Below are 25,526 nucleotides of genomic sequence, written 5' to 3'. Positions count from 1 at the left end.
TTTTAGTATACCCTGTCATCTAAGGCCTAGATGATGCTTACTAGTTAATTATGTGGCTTTGGTATGCACTAGTAGTCTTTTAGGAAAATATTTGCTTTAGTTTTGGGGGGAGGAAGTGTCTGATATATTTTTTAAACTTTATTATGAAAACTTTAAACATTCACAAAGTAGAGAGAATTGTATAATGAGTCCTCATATATTCATCTCCTGTCCTCACTAGTTTAATATAATGACTCTTCTTGTTTTATCTGTGCATTCCCCACCATTACTTTCCTCCCAACCCCCCAGTGGTTTTGAAGGAAATCCCAGACATCATGTAATTTCATTGAGAAATATTTCAATGTGTACCTCTAAAAGCGAATCAAATTATTTGTATTCCCAGTGAGTACTAGCGAGCTTTGTGTGGAGAGGAAGTTCCAGAGTGCTTGGAAACAGACCTGCCATTGCATTTTATTGTAGTTAATTTGTATTCAGTAAGATCCAGAGTTTACATTACTTGGCTTTTTTTTATTATTACAATACATCTCAAAGGATTTGAAGTGTTGATTTTGTAAATAACATCTAAGAAAACATTATGAATTACCATCATGAATATGTATGAAGCAATGTGACAGTCCTCATTTCAGAGCTAATCTGCGATTTGCTTTGTCATTTTTCATGGCTCCTCCCCAGCTCCAAAATTAGTTTCTTTATTTAAATGCTGAGAAACAGTCAGCATGTAACACTTATTTTCAGATGAAATTTATAAGGCTCTATTTGTGTCAGAGAAAGAGAGAGCAGAGAGAAAAAATATGCATATGGGGCTGAAAAAAAGAGGAAGGGGCAGAACAGTGTAAACATCACAGCCTGGGTACCAGAGAAGTAGCTTCCCCTTTCCTTCCCTCTCACCCACCCAACCTCCTCTCTTGGTCTTGGCTTTTTAATTTCTCTCTTTTCTTGGTGTCCCCTTTGATTTATATCTTTTTCTTCTCTTGGCATTTACCTAACTTTGCCTGTGGCATTTATGATTAGGAAGTTTGCTGATTCCTCCCTTGGAGAATGTTTTATTATATAGGGGTTGTGAGATAAAACTTTAAAAAGCAAAATATTTCAGGACGAATTTGTTGTGCTTTGTTTTTATACAGATTTTGAAAAATGTTTATTTAAACTCGTTCACATAGTTGGGTACCTGCTATGGCCTAGATTGAACTTTTCTGTAGTCTGTGAATGAATGATACAACGTATGAAACGTTAACTATATATGGACATTTAGGTTCGCTTTATGTGCTCTTTTTGAAAAATTTTGTAATAATTTTTCCTTTTTTTGTGTGTTCTCTTTTGCTGCTCATTTATTGGATGAAACTGATTTTATTCAAATGTGACTCTGCAGTTCACAAGATTCCTTTGCAGCTCACCTTTGGAGGTAAGATTACTCAATGACCTTGAAATGAGAATTGCTATTGGTATCTTTTGTGAGGCATTTGATAATTTAAGACTGATCATTTCGTCATGATGTATTCTTCAATACCAGCAATGAGATGAATGCAGACTTCCCTTTATAAGAATTCCTATAAGTTACAGAGCTATCCCGGTAAGTTACAGAGCTCTGTGCGGGCAGTGACCTTCACAGCAGGTCATTGCCGCCATTTTAATGGGTAGAATGAAGCCAGTCCATTTTAAAGAGACTTAGTTGTATCTCCTCACTCCCACGCCGCTCTCACATTGGCCTTATCCTCTGTAAACTGCCCTGGTGTTAAAGGAGAGCTGGAGAAGTCTGGGCAGAGGCTGTCATCAAGCAGGTTTCAGTTAGTTTGAGAGAACTTTCTAAAATCCATGAATTGATTAGGGAAGAGCAGAGGCCTTCCCTTGTACTGAGCCTCATCATAACACAGGCATGATTCTAGGTGCCAGATTCGCTTTCTCATCTGATTCTCATAATGGTTCCGCAATTTAGAACTGAAAATCCAGCGATAAATTGTGAGATAAAGAAAACTCTTAGATAATCAGAGAACCAGTTATCAGTGTGAGCTGTGGTTGATAAGGAGTTGATTACTTGGAGAAGATGGACGAGGCTTTGGGAAAGGAGTCGGAAAGGGGAAGCAGCCGGGTGTGTGGAGGGACATTGGACTTGGTACCAGACCTGGGGTTAAGGTCAGGTCCTCACTTACTAGCCATGTGACACTGGGCAGTTGCAGCTTCCCTGAGCCTCAGCTTTCTCATATGTAAAATGCAAATAATTTCTACCTCTCGAATGAAGCAGTCGGCAGGGGAGCGGTTTATAAAGCGCTCTTCACATGTTACTAATATTTTGTATTCTTCTCTCAGGCTATGATAAGACTCTGTCCCTGCCTTTCATTTGTCCTTCCTTGGCCTTTATTTGTTTACTTCACTCTCTGTTCTCTTCCCCACTCCCAACCTCTTAAAATCATATCCCGCTTCAGGGTGAGCCTAGATGCTGTGTCCTCTGTGATGCCCTCTCTGACCGCTCCACATGGAGGCAGTTGTTCCCTTTTCTGCTTCCATAACATTGCATTCTGTGCTGATTGAAGCTACTGTTGTTATGTGGTGTGGCCCAGCCTCCTGGTGGCCTCCTTGAGACCTCGTGGTGGCCAGTTTGAATGATTTCCAGGGGAAACTGAGCAGACCAGAGCGGGTAGTACCATCCAGACTTGGTTACATTTTCTAAATGTCCAGGACCAAAGGGGAAACAAAGCCTGGAAAGATCCTGGGTTTTGAAATGAGAGATCCTTGGGTGACCCATGAGTAAGTAATTTCATCTTTCAATTAATCTAAAAAGTGGAGGTAATAATAATACTTAACTTACAGGGTTATTAAAACGAAATGAGATAATGTGTGGTAAACACTGAGTACAATGCCTGTCACACAGAATTTTAAATAGTTTGGTGTAAAAACAATAAAAATTAAAACTGTACTGTAAGAAACTTGAAGACAGTGTAAACTATATAGTCTACTCTTTAATCGATAAAGCACTTTCTAAGTATAGAATGGGAAGTATCACAAAGGAAAGGATGGAAAAATTAGATCTGATTTTGTAAAAAAATCCATGATTCGGTTCATGAAGACATACGGAGTTAAGAGGCAATTTGGGAAAGTGTAATAAAAAGATTATTATACTTAATATAATCTCTTAGAAACCGTTTTTAAATGTAGTGTTTTCTTTTGCATAATATTTGGTTGGATTTTATCAGATAGTTGATCAGCTGACATACAAATGGTAATATGTTTTTTAAAGTTTAATCTTATAAGCAATCAAAGGAATGCAATTTAAAATAGCAGTTATATACAGTTTTTTAACTATCAAGATATCTTTTTTATTTTTAAGTGAATGCTTGGGAAGATGTGATGAGATGGGATATTTTTAAACTTCATCCTTTATAGAAATCAGTTTGGTCATATACATTAAAGATCTTATAGAAATGCATACCTTGTGGTTGAGTAATTCTTATCTAGGAATCACTGCCAGAGAAATAAAGATTGGGACAAAACTTGCTTAAATATGTTTGTTACAGCATTATTTATAATGGCAAAAAGTTATAAATAATTTAAATGTTCAACCATAGGAAAAGGTCATATAAATCATGGTGCAGCTGGCCATGTGATAGAACACCCAGTAGCCATTAAAATAGTGATCATGCATGTATGTTCATGCGTATATATTGATGAAAAATAGCAGTATAAAATACTTCTGCTTGTACTAAGAGACAGAAGCAGGATGCAGAATTATACATGCAGATCTCAGTTTAAAAACAATTTAAGTAAAAAAAAAACCAACAACAATTTAAGTATACAGAAATTAGTTAGGAAGGAGATACACCAAATGTTAGCGTTAACTACAAAATGCTAAATTATTTTACCTCTTGTTCTTCCACGAAGGAGTCACACAGGGAGAATGAGGTACCTTGGTAGGTTTTTGATGATGGCTCTTATAGTCAGTGTTTGACTGAGATGTACATCAGGGAACTCTCTAATTGATGTGGAAACAGGGTCTAGGGGAAAAAAAGGGACTGGCAGGAGCTTAGATGAAGAGATAACGTTGATAATGCTTAATTAAGGCTGGACTCGCATTTAAGCAAGAGCTCAGAGGAATGACCAGGAATAGGGGTTTTGAGCAGAAGGCAGTAAGGCTGGATTAGTTTACCTGCACAGGGAGTAAATAAGGAAGCTGGAGCTCGATATCTACTTCACTGGGGCAAAGTAGCAGTTTGAAGATGTTACTAAACAATGGCAAGGATGCTTTTTTTTTTTTTTTTTTTTTTTTTTGCGGTACGCGGGCCTCTCACTGCTGTGGCCTCTCCCGTTGTGGAGCACAGGCTCCGGCCATGGCTCACGGGCCCAGCCGCTCCGTGGCACGCGGGATCTTCCCGGACCGGGGCACGAACCCATGTCCCCTGCGTCGGCAGGCGGACTCTCAACCACTGCGCCACCAGGGAAGCCCAAGGATGCTTTTAAGTAGCCCTCACTAACAGACTTTTCTCAAATGTAAGCTCAATGAGAAAGGACCGTGTTTTTCTTGTTTCCTTGTGTTTCCATGTATTGTTAAGTACTGTATAGGAGGCACTGAATAAATATTTGTTGAATGAATAAATAAGTAAACTAGGCACAGCTAAGGCCGAGAGTAGCAAGCTTTTCCCCATAATCTGGCAGGACTAGCTGAGAGCACACAGGGTCTAATATTTATGTCTCAATATGGTCAGGTCTCTCTTCCCAGCTAGACTGTAGCTACTTAAAATCAGGATCTTTGTCTTTTTCATTTTTGGATCCTCTCAGGTATAAATAGGGCTTGGAATGGTACCAACCATATACCTAGAGTTGTACCAAACAAATACTTTTAAAATTACATCTTATTATTCATGTTAAATATTGGGAATCGTTGTGTAGAAGCTTAAATCTTTGGCGAAAAGTAGAAGGGAAAGTATCATCATCAAAGTTTAGTGATAGTTTCTGTTATTTTCTGTCTAGTCTGCTTTTTCCATTTAATGATCTGGAGTTATGTTTTTACCTTGGCTAAATTGATCTTTTTTCTTACTGGGCTTATGGACATGGAGGAGGCAAAAGAATCAAAATTAAAGATGACCAACGTGCTTTTCTTTTGTTGAAGTGTTTGGGAAATACTTTGAGGGCATTCTGTTGATATTTTCTAGCTTGGAATTTCACAGGGGCCACCTGATGGCATAGTTAGTGGCTGCTGCCCCTGAATTTCCAGCAGCACTGAGCTCAGGGTTCTGTTGCTGTGCTGCCCTGCAGAACTTGAGAGCCAAACAGAGCCAGGGCAGGAGAATGCTGAGACTCTCTAAATGTTTAATTTTGCCATTAAGCTTATGCTTCAGCTGGAGAAGGAAAATTGCAAACATGGGTAATACCCAAATATTGATAGCTTACCTAATTTTGAATAAAAGAAAAATAGTTCAGGTGGAGACAGTAAAATACATGAGGTTTGCAGCTGAAAATGAAGGAGACTTTAAATTTCATTCTGCCTACAAAAACTAAACTACTATGAATGAACCATGTCCTTTTGTTATAAGTCCTAAACAGTTAACTGCCACATGAATCTGACAGAATTGTCAGGTTATAGTAATTACATCAGTAATTTGATCTGCTGTCATTTGAATGGAGCCATGTGTGGAGAGTCAGTTCCTTCCCTCTGTGGGGCTGACCCTTTTACATTTCTGTAAGCTGAAGACTAACAGAGCTCATTAAGCTTTATGGGAAAAGAGCTTTTGTCACCTCGTCAAGTCCGGCAACACATTTCCATTCTATTCCTGATTTCGCGTGGCTCTGTAGCTGCTGATGTGCATTCCCCTGCTAGGTTTACACGGGATCTCTCCCTCACAGACGTTTTTATTGACATTTCTAAGCCTGAATTACATTTCGTGTGGCACCACCTACAGATGTCTTCAATTAAATGTAGGTAAATAAAAGGGATTATGTATCAGAGGCTGAAAGATTCTTCAAATTCTCTTCTAAGCCATACTTTGCCAGCCAATCCAGTAGCATGCAGTCTCAGCATCATTTTGGAGGTAGAGAACTACAGAAGAGGCATTTGTAAGAAAAGTTAAACCATGTGGGAATGTGGGTCACTTAGGATTCTCTTTAAGGATGTCCTATTCCTTCATTTCAGATCAATTAAAATCTTCTTTGTTAGCAGTTAGCATAATAATTTTTCGAGAAGTTAGCAGCTGTAGTATATTGGGCACTATCCTAAACTCTTTGCTTACATTATTTTGATTTTTGTAGAATGTCTGTGCGGTAGTTATTTCCAATTTCCTTATGAAGAAAATTGAACCTAGAGAGGTAGTTTAGTTGAGTTCAGTATCACAGCTACTAGTGAATGGCAACAACGTGCTTAAAATGTCTTATATTACATGAAGTGATGATGATATTATCTGAAGGAAGACAGTGATAAATTTGAGATGTGTCAACCTTGGCACTGTTGACATTTTGGGTTGGATAAATCTTTTTCGTGGCACCGTCTTGTGCATTGTGTGATGCTTAGCAACATCTCTGGCCTCTACGCAAGAGACGCCAGTAGCACCCTTCCCCCTGAGTTGAAACAAAATGTCTCCAGACTTGCCAAATATCCCTAGGGGGTAAAATGGCTCCGTATTAAAAACTACTGCCCTAGAGCAGCCTTAACAAAAAAAGAACAAAGAGAGTTAATAATCCAAGAGCGATGATAGTAGCAATGATAACATGTTTTGAGTCTCACAAAAGGTGGGGAAAAGGACAGGTGAACAAAGGACAAGGGAGACAAATAGAAAACAAATAGCAAAATGGTCCACTTAAACACAGCCATATTAATTATTACATTAAATATTAATGATCTAAACCAGAAATCTCTATGGAAATGTTTTATATCTGTGCAGTGGAAAACATGTATGTAGTCAATGGTCATACATAGTCACTGAGCTCTTTAGGACCTGAATTTAAAATTTTTTAAATTTTAGTTAACTTATGTAGCCACATGTGGCCAGTGGCTATCCTATTGGACAGTACAGGTCTAAACACTCCAATTGAAAGTCAGAAATTGTCAGACTAGGTAAAAGAAAAAAAGCAAAATCCATCTTAAATATGAAAGCATGAGTAGGTTAAAAGTAAAAGACCAGAGTAAACTATACCATGGAAATACTAATCATAATAAAAATGGAGTGGCCGTATTCATACCTAACAAAATAGACTTCAGGGCAAAAGCTCTCACCAGGAGGAAAGATGGACATTTCATAATGATAAAATAGTCAGTTCATCAAGTGAGGACAGTAATCCCAAATGTGGTACACTTAATAACAGAACCTCAAGATACATGAAGCAAAAACTAATGGAACTGAAAAGAGAAACAGTCAAATCCACAGCTATAGTTGGAGACTTTAGAACAGCTTTCTCAGTAATCGATAGAACAACTAGGCAGAAAACGACAAGCAATTTAGAAGATTTGGACAAAACTATCATACGGTTCCACTTAGTTGACATCTATTGAATGCTGTACCCAACGACAAAATACGTATTTTTTCAAGTCCATAGGGAATATTCTCCAAGACAGATCATATGCTGTACCATTATACAAATCTTAATAAATTTAGAAGGATTGAAATAGTCTCTGATCAGAGTGGAATTAAATTAGAATCAGTAACAAAAAACTGCTATAGTTTAGCAATAATAGGACAAACAACCTAATTTAAAAATAGATAAGAGACCTGATTATATATTTCACCGTGAAGACATACAAATGGCTAATAAGCACATGAAAAGATGCTCACCATCCATTAGGGAAATGCACATTAATACCACAATGAGATACCAACATAAACTCACTAGAATGGCTATAATCAAAAGATAATACCAAGTGTTGGCGAGATGTGGAGAAGTGGAACCCTCCTACATTGCTGATGGGAAGTAAAATGGTATACCCCCAGTTTAGCAGTTTCTCAAAATATTAAACTTAGGGTTACTGTATGACCCAGCAATTTCACCCTTAGGAGTATACACCTAAGTGAAATGAAAATGTTCAGACAAAGGCTTGTATGTGAATGCTCATGGCAGCATTATTCCTAATGGCCAAAAGCTGGAAACAATTCAGGTGTCTGTCAGCTGGTAAATGGATTAGCAAAGTGTGGTATTTTCATACAATGTAATACCATTCAGCAATAAGAAGGAACGAACTACAATACGTGCAACACATGGATGAACCTTAAAAACATTATTGGAGGTGAAAGAAGCCAGGCACAACAGACTGCATGTTGTGTCTTTCCAGCTGTATGAATTATCCCGAAAAGGGGACTTTATAGAGTCAGAAAGCAGAGCAGTGCTTGCCTGGGATAAGAGGTACGAGCGGAGGACCGACTGCAAGTGGACTGTTGAGAATTTTGGGGGGGGGTGTGTGTGTGTGGTAGAAATGTTCTCAAATTGGGTTATGAGGTTCCACAATTCCGTGAATTTGCTAAAAATCACAGAATGCTGTGCTTAAAATGGGTGAATTTTATCATATGTTAAGTACACCTCAATAAAACTGTTTAAAAAAAAAAGCGTTTATCATTTCTTCATCCTTTAATTTCTCAAAATGTTGTGGAAAAGGTCTGACTCAGCTTGGCATCTTCCCTAGTTGTGGTCTAGGTGTTTACACAGTTTTAGCATTTGCCAGGGTAGTGTTGTGTGTTGAAATAGATGTTTTAATTTAAATATTAACTAGTTAATACCCAATATTAAATAAAGTTAGCCATTAATATTTATCGGTAGCTTGCAAAACCAACTTTCCAAGTTTTTTTTTGGGGGGGGGGAGTCGGGAACTACTTTGCTCTTACTTGGAACTCTGTGGTAGACTGGGATCATATGTGTATATTTGGTTGTGTGTATGTGTATGTTTGTGCACTGATTGCAAACTGCAGGTAGCACAGGTGGGGATCTGGCTTTATAGCCAGTGGTAACATTCATTCATTTTGCTGTCAAGGAAAATAAAGGACTGTGGGAACCTAACATCTCTTCAGTCTGTCAGCATATGAAAAATATCATTGTTTGGAATGGCTCTGGTAGATATCAAGATATCTCCAGTAACCAGAATTTGGAAGAGGGAATGGCTCTTACCTCAACTGGGTCCTGTAGAAATGAAGGGAGCTTGCAGAGGTAGCTGTGGGAGGGGTGAGGTAGGTGGAACGTTGAGTTGCTAACCTTGAGAAGGGAGTTCAAACAGTTTTACCAAATAAAGAGCACACTGAGCTGGCCTGAATTGGAGAGCTGTGGAGATAAGGCTAGGAAGAGGGCTGAGCTGGTGAGTTGTGGGAAGCTTTTTTACCTGCTGTCTGGTATAATGCTTGGGAGGACCCGCAGTGCTGAAAGAGCTGGGGCCAGGGCAGACAGAGGTAACTCAAGAGGGGCCGGATCTTCTCAGAGCGTGGTTGTCAGTCTGCTGTTTGTTACTGACTAACCAGAAATGGAAAACTGGGCAGTGGCTTGATCCGCTGGGCAAAAGTGGGAACATGAGTGAAGATCACTGCTTTTCTAGTTAGTGGGTTGAGAAACAGTCATGCAGTTTTCAGGCTGAGCCCTGTGCTGTAGAATCAGAAGTTGAATAGGCAAGGTAGTGTTGGCTGAGGCACCAGTTAGAATTCCGGAGCCAAATCCCCCAAGTCACTGGGACTGTCATTTGATTGCTGTCCCTTTCAGCTGAGTCTGAGGCCTCTTGGGCAGTTCTGGCTGGGGTGAGCCTGCTGACAAAGAACCGGTTGAACTGAAGACATCATTCCTTCCCTCAGTTCATTTCAGTAATGCTTGGACAGCTTTCACGTGATCGTCAGAATAGTATTCCCTGGACTTACGGTGGCCTTCAGCAAACGCTGGTTGAGTTCATAAATGAACTTATTCTCAATTAGTTTCTGGATATCACATGATAGTTGAGCCAGTGTAAGCTGAAACCTTGTATTTTGTAGTGAAATTATATCAGCTGGAAGTCTTCTCCTGGAAACTGATCTCACGTGGTAAAAACTCAAGATTCAGAGAATAAAAGAAAGCACACTAGAATAGAGAACCAAACATTAAATAGAAAAATGCCATAAATTTCCATGTTGAAGATTTTTCTGCACGGGACTTGGATTAGTTTAGGCATTTAAGTCCATTCAAGATACCTTTTTGCCAGGTCAGCCTTCCTTTAGCGAGTAGTGGTATTCCTCCTTACTCTGAGGATCTTTGAGCTGTGTTCACAGTTAAGGTCATCTGCCTTGACGATTTTCATTACCCACTAGATGTGCATGAATGCTTCGGAAAATGTTTGAATGGTAAATCCTGGCATGGATTAGTTTCCATGGGGATGTCAGTCTTGTTTGATGTTGGTAGTCATTGAGTTCTAAATAAAAATATCAGTTTGGGTTGTCACCGTGGGATGTTTTTCTCCTCTGTCAGAAAGATTGGAAAAGCAGGATGCTCAAATTGAACCGACAGTAAGGAAGGGCTCACATTAGGTTAGTCACTCTTGTTTCTAAGGTGTTTGTTGTAGTGCCCAATAAATATTGGCTGATAGGTAGAATTGAGAAGTTTGGGATTCTGCTGCTTTTCCTTTTGAGCGTTTAGATGGCGCCTCATAGAAGTCTTTTTGTTGGATGATTAGGATTGAAAATATAAATAAAATATAAGGAAATGTCAAAGTAAACAACGGATGAACATCTTACTTTTTATCTATTCTGTAGTAAAAATGCAGAAATAAATTCCTTTTTTATTTCTGTCACATTTATTAAAAACATTCGCTGTAAATCTTTTCTCAGCTACCTATGCTTAAAGTTCAAATTTTTGTCATTACAGTGTTCTTAGTTTTAAGTTGTAAATGTTAGGGTAAACTTTTTTGCTTTCTTTGAAGCATTTTAGTTCCTAAGAATTCTGTCATTGAGACATACATTTCTTGATTCGTACTTTGGTTTAGTAAATTGCTGAAGTATCTCCATTCATTAGGTTGAACAGGGCATGTTAATATATTTTGGTTGTGTTTTAGCATGGTGTGCCACAGACGCAATGTCCACTGAGAAAAACACTGAACTGAAAGTTGAGAATTCCAGATCCTTCTTAGCATTCTCCTAAACTGGCTGTGTGACCTTGGGCAAGTCCCTTACTCACCTTGACCCTCACTTTTTCACTTGTAAAGTGAGTAAGAGTATCTCAGATGAAGACGTCCCTTAAAACTGAGTGAACTTAGCCAACATTCTAACATGTTTTATAGCTTCTTTTCTGACTCGGGTATTTTAAACCAGGCAAATAAAATAAGCTTCCCCCAGCCTACAGCTTGCTGTAGTTCTGAAGCAAGTTGACATTTTACTTAGAATGGTTTTACTCACTTCTTTCTATAAAAACAAGTCTTATCCTGTTAACTTGCATACCCAAATATTATTTCTCTTATTTTTGTCCTTAATATGGTCTCACTCGTACATGTTAATTATATTTTTAATAAAGTGATAACTTGTTTCGTAGAGAAAACTTGAGGTAGGAAATTGAGAAGTACCTGTTACAGATAAGCATTATAGCAGACTGAGAAAGTGCGTAAATACAAACATCACAACTTTCTTACAGATCCCTTTTACACCTCCTCTCTAATGACTGGATAATCTTCACCAACTCAGGGATTCTGATGAAACCGAGGCCTTTAGATGTTTAACTAGTGTAAAGCACTGTGCCGCAACCTGAGAGAATTGTGTGAACAGGAAGAGTGAGTGAACTCTTCCTAACCTGCAGGCTGTGAATGTTTTGTCATTTATGTCGCTTAGTGAAATTAACTTTTATATATTTCCTTTGTGAGCAGAGAAAATGTTGCTTAAAGTAGAATAACAAAATATTGTTACTTTTACATGTACTTTTTTTTTTCTTTTTTAAGGATCATTTAAACTTAATTGCCTTTGGATTGAAATATAGGTGATGATAGGAAATAACGACATTAGAATAAGCCTGTATAGGCTAAAATTTTTGGTGCAGTCTTATTACAGAGTTAGCATTATCTAATTTATAAATATATGTAACTAAGGTAATTGTGTGTTTTGAAGGTTGTGATCAGTAAATTTGGCTCCTATAATATAAAATGGGCTGTAAAACATTGATATCTAGTGTAATATCAAATCAGAGTACTTGCAGTTTGTGTTAACTGTCAGAATCAGTGAAGAAAAAAATAACCTCAAAATGCAAAATATTCCTTGCCGATGGAGATTACAATGAATATTGGCAGCTAAACGTTAGGTAACGTTCCTAACTAGTTCAAGGCTATAGTTGTCTTTTTCAGGAGGTGGGCTTTTGCCAGGGGAACAAGACTCATTTAATAGCAGATCTTTTGTTCTAATGGAATGTTCCTAAGTGGGAACTACATGTCCAACCACCATATATTTTCTCAGAATTGGCCCTTAATTTCACATACTTTGGGTATTAACTGGAAACAAGGTTGGAGTCTTTTTCCAGGTAGACTGTTATTATATCTACTCTACAATATAGCTGTGAACCCGGAATTGTGTTAGCTTTGGTAGCCATCTTTAGTGTACTGATTGTCTGCCAGAAAATTAGGAATTGGTTGCATTCAGTTTTTAAATCACTTGTGCAAAGCTATGTGATATATTAACCATGAGTATTGCTATTTGCATTTTCCAAATTAAATTTATTATTATTTTTAATTTCTTGTAGACTATATTGTTTCACATTTTCAAATTTAGTTTTTGGGTCTTTTGTTTTTTTTGTTTTTTAAAGAAATCATGTAAATTTTGATGCCATACTGGTTTAGCACACCTTTGAGTTTCTTTTTTTTTTTTTAATTTTTATTGGAGTATAGTTGAGTATAGTTGATTTTAAATGTGTTAATTTCTACTGTGCAGCGAAGCGAATCAGTTATACATGTACATATATCCACTCTCTTATTTGATTTTTATTTTTTTAATTAATTAGTTTATTATTTATTTATGGCTGTGTTGGGTCTTCGTTGCTGCACGCGAGCTTTCTCTAGTTGTGGTGAGCGGGGGCTACTCTTCGTTGCGGTGCGCATGCTTCTTATTGCTGTGGCTTCTCTTGATGTGGAGCACGGGCTCTAGGTGCACGGGCTTCAGTAGTTGTGGCACATGAGCTCAGTAGTTGTGGCGCACGGGCTTTGTTGCTCCGCGGCATGTGGGATCTTCCCGGCCCAGGGCTTGAACCTGTGTCCCCTGCATTGGCAGGCAGATTCTTAGCCACTGCACCACCAGGGAAGTCCCCACTCTTTTTTAGATTCTTTACCCATATAGGTCATTAGAGAGTATTGAGTAGAGTTCCCTGTGCTATACAGTAGGTCCTTACTAGTTATCTATTTGATATATATCAACAGTATGGTGTATATGTCAATCCCAGTCTCCCAGTTTATCCCCCCCTTCCCCCAGTAACCATAAGTTTTTCTACGTCTGTGACTTTATTTTGTAAGTAAGTTCATTTGTACCATTTTTTTAGATTCCGCATATAAGCGCTATCATATGGTATTTGTTTTTCTCTGTCTGACTTATTCACTCAGTATGACAATTTCTCGTCCATCCATGTTGCTGAAAATGAAATTATTTCATTCTTTTTTTATGGCTGAGTAATATTCCATTGTATATATATGTACCACATCCTTTTTATCCATTTCTCTGTTGATGGACATTTAGGTTGCTTCCACGTCCTGGCTATTGTAAATACTGCTGCAGTGAACATTGGGTTGCTTGTATCTTTTCAAATTATGGTTTTCTTTGGGTATATGCCCAGGAGTGGGATTGCTGGGTCTTATGGTTAATTCTATTTTTAGTTTTTAAGGAACCTCCATACTGTTCTCCATAGTGGCTGTACCAATTTACATTCCCACCAACAGTGTAGGAGGGTTCCCTTTTCTCCACATCCTCTCCAGCATTTATTGTTTATAGATTTTTTGATGATGGCCATTCTGACTGGTGTGAGGTGGTACCTCATTGTAGTTTTGATTTACATTTCTGTAATAATTAGCGACGTTGAACATCTTTTCATGTGCTTTTTGGCCATCTGAATGTCTTCGTGAGTTTCTGTTCTTAAAATGAATCTGAAGTTTATTTGTAGTGTTTCATGAAACTTAACAAAAGGCAAAATAGTTGCAGGAATAAGTTATTTTCAAGCAATGCACTTTTAATCAGGTGCTTAAAATGATTACCTTTGGGATTCTCCATAAACTCTTGTTTAAAAAAAATTTAGGACATCAGTTGGCAAATCGTGGATTTTTATGTGAACAGGTGTGTGATTTTGGAGAGTTACTTTTGGATGCTTTAGCAGGGAGGAGAATACAGGTCCTGCTCTCTTACAGCCCCTGAAGACTTTCACTCTTCCAGTCTTTGAACCCATGAGTAAGTCCCTCCAGTGCTGTCCCTGGTGCCTGGAGTATGACTCCCCCTTTGCCTGTTCCTTTGAGTCTTAACAGTTGTCTGTTTTAAACATAACTGAAGCACATGGAGGCAGGTGGGTCAGGAGACAGGTGTACCTTATCAGAGTAAATATACACCCATTTTGGGAACCATTTAGCTGGAAGTCTGAATTGGTCCATTAATATCGATGTCATTTCTACAGAGTACCTTTGGTATTGTACTGCACAGCTCATTAATCACAGAAGCCATGCCATCCTTCCCCAACATTTAAGATGTGTTTTCTTTTGTATAGCTAGCGGTGAGCTTTATTGTTATATTTTTCCTGTTGTCAACTAAATTCTTGAAATAGAGGAACTGCTGAAAAATAACTTCGCTTATTCTTTCAGTTATCTAAAACTGTGACAAACTGTGGGCATGAGGAAGATAAACTATTAAATGTTGCTAATCACATTACTGACTTGTGAGGAAATTGGTAGCTTCTGTTAGTTTATATAACTTTGCTATTAAATGAGCTACTGATAAAAATTTCATAGACACAATCTTTTAGGATGTGTCATTCAGACCCCTTAAAAACAAAAACGGACTCAAATGTGCTCATACTCTACAAAGTGTCTGTACGTTGTCATTTGTTTCTCACAGCCGCCTGTGAGGGCACTTAGTAGCATGATTCCTGTTTTAAAAATTCAGAAATTGATACTTTTAAAAGTCAAGTTATCGTCTTGCTAAGATAAAATAGCCAGAAAATGTACGGTGAGTGGAGTTAGGGCTCAAATCCAGATATCTGGGTTCCGAATCCTGGCCTCAAGTCACTATAACCTGCTCCCTTTCTGTTTGCAGTTTACAGTTTATAGACTCCTCTACCTACCTTTAAAAAATACCTTTATGTGAATGGTTCTCAGAAGTGTGGTCCTGCAGCCTCTGGTGGTCCCTGATGCCTTTTCAGGGGCTTCTCAAGGTCTAAATTATTTTATAATTAGCCTTTTCCTCTCTCGTTCTATTATGAGTGTTTGGGGATTTTTTCCGAAGGCTACAAATTAAATGCAGAAGCATGTATGAGAATACAGCTGTCCTCTGTAAGCCACACATTAAAGAGATTTGCAGAAATGTAAACAGTGCCATTCTTTTAACTAGATTTTTTTTTTTTTGGTTTTGGAAAATAACAGTAATTTTAAAACAAAATATGTTAATTTTACGTGTATTGGGTTTATTGTTATTTTTAAGTGAATTAACAAGTACATATTTTTGAAAGGCTCAGTTTTAATATTTAATACAGTAAATATCTACAGATACAGCTCAATAAGTAAAAGTTCTTTGGAGTCCTCAGTGAGTTTTGTAAGTGTAAAGGGATTTTGAGACCAAGAAGTATGAGAGTCACTGATTTTCGTGATGCCTGTATCATTGAGGCAGCACCGCTGTTACTTTCCCTTTCCCAAATAGTGTGTGTATTTTCCTGCATGATCTGTGATTATCTCACCTTTTGTGTTTATAAACGACATTTGAAGAGTATTAACCATTAAAAGGCCTTAACTAAGTAAGGGGTTAAAGAAATGTAGCAATCCCAAGAGTTGAAGTAGGAGTCTCAAAACAATCAATAGAGACTAGTCAGTGACTTAGGAGGCCTCTCTAATACTGGGGGACTGAGCCCCTTGGTGAGTTAATTGAAGGGAGAGACTGATATGGCTCTTTCGAACCTAGTGGAGGTGAAGGTGACAAATCTATGTTTGTTGATGGTTTAAATTTACAATAAAGACAATTTCTAGTTGCTACTCATGAACACATTTGTAATCAGCAGGTATCCAACTGATAGCAAGCATGTTGAAGCACATGGCGTGGTGAAGTTCAGTGAGTCTGGGTTTTAAGGATGTTGTTGAATGACTGGAAGTGATCCAGTCCAAGCGTTCTGCTGATTTCTGATTTCACAGATCTAACTGTTGTTCTTTCTGTCTTTATCTCCTTTACGCTGTCCCTCAAACTCTTGTGTTTTATCCTTGTTTTAAAGTATTACATAATTTGAATTAAGGGATTATGTTTGAGGGAAAGAAATTGTATTATGACAGTTTTATGCCAGATGGAAGGATAGAACTGATTCAGCAAATATATATATGTGTGCATAGACAGACATCAAGCATGTTAGTTAGATCAGCTTAGTGTATGGTGTTAGACACTAATTTTTTTTCAGACTTTCCCAGCCAGAAGTGAGTGATCTGGGGGCGCTGGCTATTCCAGCTGCAAAGAGGGCTAAGGGAATCAGTATTTCAGGTTCACTTCCAGTCCATTTTCCACAGCTGCCGAGTACTTGTTGAAAAGCTTGAAAGTATTGATTAACTTACCAGATTGAGACTAGCAGATCATTGTTAACCAGTAGTGCTGATGTTTCAGATATAGTTTTAGGAAAATAGCTTCTTATCTCCCTTTACTTGGAGCATCTTCCATTTTTGAAATCTTTTTTAAAATATTAGGTCAGTGAGGACCCCACAAGGGAGAAGAGGAAATCGTTCATATTTTAATTGTCAGAAAACACGATGGAAAGAAAAGGAGTACAGCAAAGCAGGTTTTAAGAAAAAAAATTTTAACCATGCATTGAAACACTTTGTTTTTCATGCTGCTTTATTTACTGACTTGGATAGATGAGGGAAATTTGAAAAGTGAGTTTATTTAGAAGTGTTTAAAAGTAGCTGATTTTCTTATTTAGCATTGACTTAGGGGCTAGGAGGCCAGTTTGTGTGTCATTTAATAACTCCATGGTTTTATGATCATTTTATTGTTTAATTGACTCCTGGATTTCTGGTTTCCTCAGGTGATGGGATGGGGGTCAGAGTAGATGCTTATATGGCTTATTCTCTCCTAAGTGATTATAAAACAGTGCGTATCTATATGAAGTGCTTTGCAGATGGGGAAGACCCCCAACTTTCACATGAATTGGAGAGATGGGAATAATGCCTGTGGTAGGACAAGTTGGTCATGACTGGACTCATAGGAGAACGAACCAGTGAAGTAAATGGAAGCAGGTTATTAAACGGGAGGTCCAGGGAATGAGAGAAGTGATGAAAATGGGCAACTGAGAAGGTTATTGCAGTTTGAAAAAAAATATTTCAAGCTGGTACAACAAGTAGGACTGATATATATTTAGGGTTAGCAATATACTGGTTATTTATTGAGAATATGCTTATTGAGTCCATACTTACTATGTCCTTAATAAATACATTTTAAATGAATGAACGAATACACTCATTTGATTTAATGAGTCCTAGAATGACACACTAAACTGAAATCATGGAAGAATTTAGATTAATTCAGGTGTTGTAGATTCAACAGGTTAATATCCTTTCTATTTTCCTTTTGGGTAATGCTTCTGTTTGGTTATCTGTTCTGCTCTTCAAACTGTACGTGTTTCGAGAGAAACAGTAATGATTTTTTAAAGAGCAGTGCTATATGTGACAGTGAATGCTAAACCCAGGGTTTGACATAGTTTATTATTATATCACTAGTTAGTGGAAGCTCTTAAAAGGTTAAAGATGTATTTACTACCCAAGCACCATTTTAACTACAGCAGTGGAAGTTTTAGAAATCACTGATGCTGCTAGCGCCTTAGTAAATTTTCTCTTGTTTGTTGTTGTTTACCTGGATCACCCACGCAGGTACTTTTCCCCCCGCTTTCCCACACCGTATTTTTGGGAAAGAAGTCACTGTGCAGCTCACCCTTAAGTAGTGGGGAATTATGCTTCCCTGCCTTTAGGCAGAGTATCTGCATAAACTTTTTGGAATTCTGCATGGGAGATTTGTCTCTTCTGCCTCATTTATTAGTTTATCCAATTATTTATATCAGTATGGACTCATGGACATTTATTTTGTATTTTGGGTTATAATCCAATACTACTTTATTTTGTTGCTCCAGTTGTTCCCGCTTTTGCCATTGGGAGCTCTTTTGGTTGACTCCTGTGCCCCTTTGATATACCTCCAGCAGTGTGGGTTTGCTTTCTGTTTTTGTTTTTTTGTGCACTTCCTTATTTTCTGGCACTATGAGGTGCTCTAGGCTTATCTTGTATATTTCCTGCCCCAGCCCTGGAATCAGCCCTTTCTCCAAGCAGCCCTGGTTCTTTTTATTGCAGAATGATGCTAGAAACCAAGATTTGTGTGTTAGGTATGTTTGTTGCTACCGGGTTGTTGTTTTTTTAGGTCTTCTCATCTGACAAAGCAAAGAAGTAAATGTGCATATACTAACCCTTGTATGAATATATCTATGGTATATGCATACCTATAAATATTTCTTTATGTAACCATCTGTGTCTGTATTAAGCTAAACATGAGTTCGTACTCATGTCTCCAGCTCTAATCCATTGCCCCATGGATCATTCTAGCCTCTTCCCCTTGCTTATCTGTAAATTTCCATTCCAGTAGTGAGTCTCTTGGTTCCTACCATCCGCTGTCCGTTTACTTAGTTGTTCAGTTCCAGTATACATGTATATCAGTATCAGAATTGTTAACCTGTAGTTCTCATGGTAAACAACTTTATCAGGTAGAATACAATGCTTATGTGCAGATTTCCTTTTGCCTTCATTCTTATAGACCCCCAGAGTTTCTTAGGTCAGCACATTTCCCCTCCCCAGCCTCTTTCAGTAAGATGTTTTCATGTGTATACAGGTAGATTCTCTTGTCACCGTCTGCATTCCTTCTTGGGATCCCTTACCCTCCTAATTTTCTTTCACTTTGCACATATTAAAGCTCACTCTTTGTGTTGTAAAATTCTATGAGTTTTGACAAGTGCATAATGTCATGTATGCACTACTACAGTATTATACAGAACAGTTTCATCCTGTAAGTCCCTTGTGCTTCATCTATTCATCCTCCCCCCGAACCCCCAAATTCTTGGCAACCACTGATCTTTTTACTGTCTCAGTAGCTTTGCCTTTTGTAGAATGTAACTGGAGTCATAGTCTCTGTAGCACTTTCACACTGATTTCATTCACTTAGCAATATGTATTTAAGGTTTCTCCATTTTGTGTGTGAGTTTGGCTTGGCAGCTTATGCCTCTACCAAAGCGTCTGTACCATTTTACATTTCCATCATCAGTGAATGAGAATTCCTGTTGTTCTGCATCCTCATCAACATTTGATATACAGGTTATTGGATTTCAGCCATTCTAATAGTTGTATAGTACTCTCATTGGTTTTTATTTTTTTTATAAATTTATTTATTTATGTATTTATTTTTGGCTGTGTTGGGTCTTCGTTGCCGCACGCGGGCTTTCTCTAGTTGTGGCAAGCGGGGGCTACTCTTTGTTGTGGTGCGTGGGCTTCTCATTGCGGTGGCTTCTCTTGTTGCGGAGCACAGGCTCTAGACGTGCGGGCTTCAGTAGTTGTGGCACACGGGCTCAGTAGTTGTGGCGCACGGGCTTAGTTGCTCCGCGGCATGTGGGAGTCTTCCCGGACCAGGGCTCGAACCTGTGTCCCCTTCATTGGCCGGTGGATTCTTAACCACTGTGCCACCAGGGAAGCCCTCTCATTGTTTTTTAAATTTCAGTTTCCTAACAACAAATGATGTTGGGCATCTTTATTTATTTATTTTTTTGAGCATCTTATATGCTTATTTGCCATCTGCACATCTTCTTTGGTAAAGCATCTCCTTAGATAATTTGGTTTTTAATTGAGTTGTTTGTCTTCTCATTGTTGAAATTTAAGAGTGTATATTTTTGAATACCAGTTCCTTATGAGATATGTTTTGCAAGATTTTCTCCAGTCAGTGGCTTGACTTTTTATTCTCATAACAGTGCATTTCACAGAATCGAGGTTCTTAATTTTAATGATGTCCAGCTTGTCAGTTGTTTCTTTCATGGATTGTCCTGTTTGGTGTTGTATCTTAAAATTCATTGCCAAACCCCAGGTCACCTAGATCTTTGCCTGTTTATCACCTGGAAGTTTTATAGTTTTGCATTTTACATAGTCTATGATCCATTTTTAGTTAATTTTTTTGAAAGAGGTAAGGTCTGTGACTAGATATTGCTGTTTTTGTATTTGGATGTCCAGTTGTTACAGCACCATTTGTTGTATAGACTGTCCTTTCTCTCTTGGATTATCTTTGCTTCTTTGTCAAAGGCCAGTTGACTGTATTTATGTGGGTTTATTTCTGGGTTCTATTTTCTGTTCTGCTGTTTCATTTGTTCGTTCACCAATATCACACTATCTCGATTATTGTAGCTTTATAGTAAGTCTGGATATCAAGTGGTGTCAGTCCTTCAATTTTGTTCTTCAGTATTGTGTTGGTATTCTGGCTCTTTTTCCTTTCCATGTAAACATTAGAATTAATTTGTCAGTATTCACAAAATAAGTGGCTGGGATTTTGATTGAGATTGAATTAAATCTGGAGACCTACTTGGGAAGAGTGGACATCTCAATCGAAATGAACATATAATATTTTCCATTTGTTTACATTTTGATTCCATTTGTCATAGTTTTGTAGGTTTTTTTGGCGTATGGATTCTGTATGTATTCATATTTTCTTAGATTTATACTTAGGTGTATAATTTTTTTGGTGGTTTTGTAAATAGTATTGTGTTTTTAATTTCAAATTCCAGTCATTGCTAGTATATAGGGAAGCAATTGACTTGTATATCAACCTTGTACCCTATGACCTTCTTGTAATTGCTTATTAGTGTCAATTTTTGTTGTTGATTCTTTGGAATTCTCTGCATAGCATGTCATGTCATTTGTGAAAAAAGACAATTTTATTTTTTTCCTTCCCAATCTGTATGTATTACTTCCTTTTCAGTAACTAGGATTTGCAGTATGATATTGAATAGGAGTGATGAGAGGATATCATTGCCTTGTTCCCAATTTTAGGGGGCGATTGTCCAGTTTCTTACCATTGAGTCTGATGTCAGTTGTAGATTTTTTTGTATATGTTCTTTATGAAGTTGATGAAGTTTCCCTCTATTCCTAGTTTGCTGAGAGCTTTTAGTCATGAATGGGTGTTGGATTTTGTCAAATGTGTTTTCTCTATCAATTGATATGATCATACGATTTTTCTTTTAGCCTCTTTTCATGGTTAGATGACATTAATTGCTTTTCTTTTTTTAATCACTTCTCTAATGTTGAACTAGCCTTGCATACCTGGAGTTAATCCTGCTTTGTCCTGGTGTATAATTCTTTTCATACATTGTTGGATTTGATTTCATAGTATCTTGGTGAGGATTTTTGCATCTATGTTCATGAGAGATTGTTCTGTAGATTTCCTGTCTCCTAATGCCTTTTTCTGGTTTTAGTATTAGCAGACCTGCTTTTTCATTTTCCTTTATTTCCTTCTAGCTTTTTTTCCCATACACACTCTCTGTGACTTTAAGTGTGTGAACATGATACACAAGTTTTGTTGTATTTGTTCACTTAAATTGTTCGTCTCTAACATTCATTCAGTCTCTAGCAAAGCATTTTTTATGGTGCTTCATAATTTTCATTAATAACAGTTTCATTTAAATTCATGTTGAACTTTAAAATGAGAAATATCATTCAACTAACTATTTACAGAAAATGGTTACACTCTGAAATCTCTGGATACCTGTAGCAAAAATTTGTGGGATTTTCTTCTGTGGGATTATAGGTATATTAAAATAATGATAAGGAAATAACTTTTACTTTCCTTTGGCTAATAGAGAGAAATGTCATAGCACTTACTTACACAGGAACTCTTACCTAGAAAAAATTATGAGCTCATATGCCTTATGAGTGCAGGGGTGGCCACAGATCAGGCCTGGCTGGCAGCGTAGGGATAGTTCTCCTGTTCGCACTCAACCCTTGCCTTTATGTTCCCCATCTTTGTATCATTTACCATTTCTTTCCCAACTTTGGTGTGGAACAGAAGAATAGAGTTTAACAGTGCTTACTTATCCTGTAGATTTTATATTTCCTACGGCAAATTTTAAAACAAGTTGAAAAAAATCTTAAGTTGGTTTTTCTCTATTCTTTTGTTGCTTCAGCGTTTCTACACCTAAAAAGTTTTGCAGGGTATGACTCTTCTGAGAGCCGGAAGATGATGGCAACAAAGAGGAAACTTTAGGACTTACTAACCTGAGTAAAATACAAGTAAAAGAGGTTAATTATTAAGATTTTTAATATAAAGAGAAAAATGACAAGCTGTTCATGTTTGTGTGTCTACCTTTTCTCAGGCAGAGAATCCCCCTTATGGACCAGATTGTGGTTATGGTTCCTTTCACCAGCAGTATTGGCTTGATGGAAAGATCATTGCTGTGGGGGTGATTGACGTCCTTCCATACTGTGTCTCGTCTGTATATTTGTACTATGATCCTGATTATTCGTTTCTGTCTTTGGGTGTCTACTCTGCACTCCGGTAAGATTGCTTTTGACAATTGTAATGGTCATATACAACTTCAAATAATTCTTCATTTGATTATATTTTATTATAAACAGTAGAAATCCCATTGGATAGTACATAATAATTTGTTGCTCTAGTAGTCTCTTATATACTGATATTTAGAAATATCACTTTTAGAACTGAGGCCACAGAGTCTGATGGTAATTCCCTAGCTTCTTAAGGTATCCATCTGGTCTAATGTATGAGAAGTCACTGTGATACTTTTGTTGTTTAGTTTATGCATTTATTTAAGCTCCCCTGTCAGAGCCACATAATGTTTTTTTAAAATGTTACATTATTTATATATTTTCTCTTGTCATTACTATTGTATATATATATTTTATAATTAATTAAAGGTTACGTGAATCTGGTGTAAACGAATTAAAGCAATGGCAGTCTGTTGGAAGAAATATACAGTTATATAAAGTATATAGAACAGGACCAGAGAGTCCCTGACTGTCCACTTGACTCTATGACCTCATTGAAAGATGATTTCCTTTTTATGTCCATGGCTGCAAATATATGCAACACAGCACAGATATTTTTAGGTGCATTATCCTAATAATGAAAACAGTGGGGTCTTGTTTCATGAAAATATTTGTTTTTATTTTTATTGCTGCTTGTCTGCATATACATGTGGTAGAGGAGGAAGGAGTGTTGAGAATTATTTTTCTGTTGTTTGGGAGCTTGAGTCTCTTTTTTCTCCCTCTTTATCACTTTTTTCTCTTTGCTTTTCCCATTCTTTGTCTCTGATGGTCACGTTTTTCACATCTTGATAAAATACACTTTGAGATTATTTTATTTACTGTGTGTGTGCTTTTCTCTGAATTATAAAAGTAGGAGAGTTGATTTTTTTTTTAAATCACTAGTTGATTAAAAAAAATATATGGTCCATAATTGATATTTTTGTGTTTTTCAGTGGCACACAATATTGATATTTTCAACATGACCTATCTTAACACCAAGTTACATAGCAAATTAAAAAATATACACTGTTTACGACTGATCCTTATAATAATCTTTTATTTTTCTTATGTATTTAATTACATTTTGTATAAACTAATTAAAAAACATCCATGACCCTTTGTAGTATCTTTTAACTCTTTGTGAAATTAGAACTGATAATTTAAAGCATTCACATTTTGTAACTTCAGAAGCGTGTATTTCAGAAAAGATACTTTTTCTTTGTATCAGAATCAGTCAGTACTTTGAAATTATTACCATTTTCTTCTTTTATTTATGTATCTCTCACTTTACAATGTGTAGGCATGGATTTGTCTAGATTTCTCAGATAAAATGTTAAGAATGATATTTATTCTTAGATAATAAATCCCAGCCTCTGTATGAAATATTTCATTTCTCAATAAACAAAGAGATATAGAAATCCCACTGCATTTGAGATAGCAAATAATTCCCAACAAAATTTGTTCCCAGCAATGTTTGTTGCTTGGTATATCTCTTGAAAGTTCTGGAGCTGGAGGGCTTTGAGGAGGTAGTAGAGGAGCCTGAGAGCACAAAAGTTGGGGTCAGTGGAGAGTGAGGAGATTGCCACTGCATCTGTTTCCGTGCTCTTGAGAATCTGAATTGCTGAGTTTATAGAAGAGGAAAGACAGCCAGGAGACTGACATTATGAAGCAAAATTGGGGAGAGTAGGTTACAAGTTGCCAGTTCCATTACTGATTTTAATGTACTTCAGTGAAGCCTGTTAAATTTTTCCTCCATTTCTTCAGTTTCTTAAGCAATCGTACAATCAATAAAGAGTTTTTATATTTTAATCTGTAATCAAGATTACAGATTACTAGATTTTTATGTAATCTAGTCTACAGATTTTAAAAACATTTGAATTGGGGAGCATGAGCATGGAATTTATTTCCTTTCTTTTTTTTTGTTTTTTTAGCAAGATGAATTTTAGAAATGTAATTAATTTGCTTAACAGATGTTTATTTGAGCACAGTCTGTGTGTCCTGGAACTATTTGTAGATGTGCATAAGACAAGGTTTCCAGCTTTGTCAAAGCAGACAGTAAGTTAGAAAACTGACAACACAATTTTACAGACTCTGTTGTGCTGTGACAAAAATGAAATTATGGTAGTAGGCATGAGGCCCTTTTTATATAGGGTGGTTAGGAAAGACCTCTCTGAAAAGCCAAGAAAGAAGAATAGGAGCCAGCTATGTAAGAATCTGAGGATAGATATCCAGGTCAAAGGTAGCAAGTCCAAGTGCCCTGAGGTCATTGGAATGAAGAGAAGGAAGGCCTTATGGGCTAGGAAATGGGGTAGGACCTAGGCAGTGCTGTGCAAGGATGGCAGCAAGGCAGGTGATGTTGATGAGGGGACAGATGGAGAAGGGCTTATAGGTAATGGTAAGGAGATTGGATTTTATCTAAGTGTGATACCAACCCAGTGTGAGGGTGAAGGGTTTGGAGAGGTTACCTCACCTGATTAATATCGTAAAAGACTACTTAGACTGCTCTGTGAGGTTATGGAGGGGCCAGAGGGGAAACTGGAAATCTACTTGGGAGGCTGTTAGAGTCGTCTAAGGGAGGCCTAATGGTGGCTTGGACCAAAATACCTGAGGTGGAGGTGGTGAGAAATGGTCAGATTCACGGTATATTTTGGAGATAGAGCCAACTGGACTTGTTGATGGGTTGGACACAGGGGTGAGAGGGAGAGAACAATTAAGTATGGATCATAGGCTTGGGGCTTGGAGTGGTGCTGGTGGTGGAGTGGTGCTGCAGTTAGCCGAGATGAGTAGGAGGGCCGGTGGGTATTGCCGTCCTCATCAGAGCTGGGTGGTCCTGCATTGCTTGCTGTATCATTGCGTTCTTCCTCAG

The 25,526-nt window shown here is 37.5% G+C and overlaps 1 protein-coding gene across 9 annotated transcripts in view; it reads left to right on the top strand.

Annotated features, from left to right (window-relative positions):
* The window catches only part of ATE1 (arginyltransferase 1), a 171,364-nt gene that overhangs the window by 63,053 nt on the left and 82,785 nt on the right, over positions 1-25,526 (top strand). For 7 of the 9 annotated variants that reach the window (XR_003797048.1, XM_029245394.1, XM_029245393.1 and 4 more), the window contains 2 exons: positions 1,370-1,402; positions 22,489-22,670. The exons of 1 other annotated variant lie outside the window; for it this stretch is intronic. Coding sequence is in view for 7 of the 8 variants with exons in the window: in XM_029245394.1 (XP_029101227.1) it covers positions 1,370-1,402; positions 22,489-22,670 (215 nt within the window). In the remaining variant the exon portion in view is untranslated. The remainder of the gene's footprint in view (positions 1-1,369; positions 1,403-22,488; positions 22,671-25,526) is intronic. One more of the 9 variants, XM_029245397.1, reaches the window with a different exon arrangement.

Source organism: Monodon monoceros, unplaced genomic scaffold (assembly GCF_005190385.1).
Source record: "Monodon monoceros isolate NGI ecotype Baffin Bay Population unplaced genomic scaffold, NGI_Narwhal_1 Super_Scaffold_4, whole genome shotgun sequence".
NCBI classification, from domain to species: domain Eukaryota; kingdom Metazoa; phylum Chordata; class Mammalia; order Artiodactyla; family Monodontidae; genus Monodon; species Monodon monoceros.
Note: the sequence above shows the minus strand (reverse complement) of the source record. Positions and strands in the feature narration are given on the sequence as shown.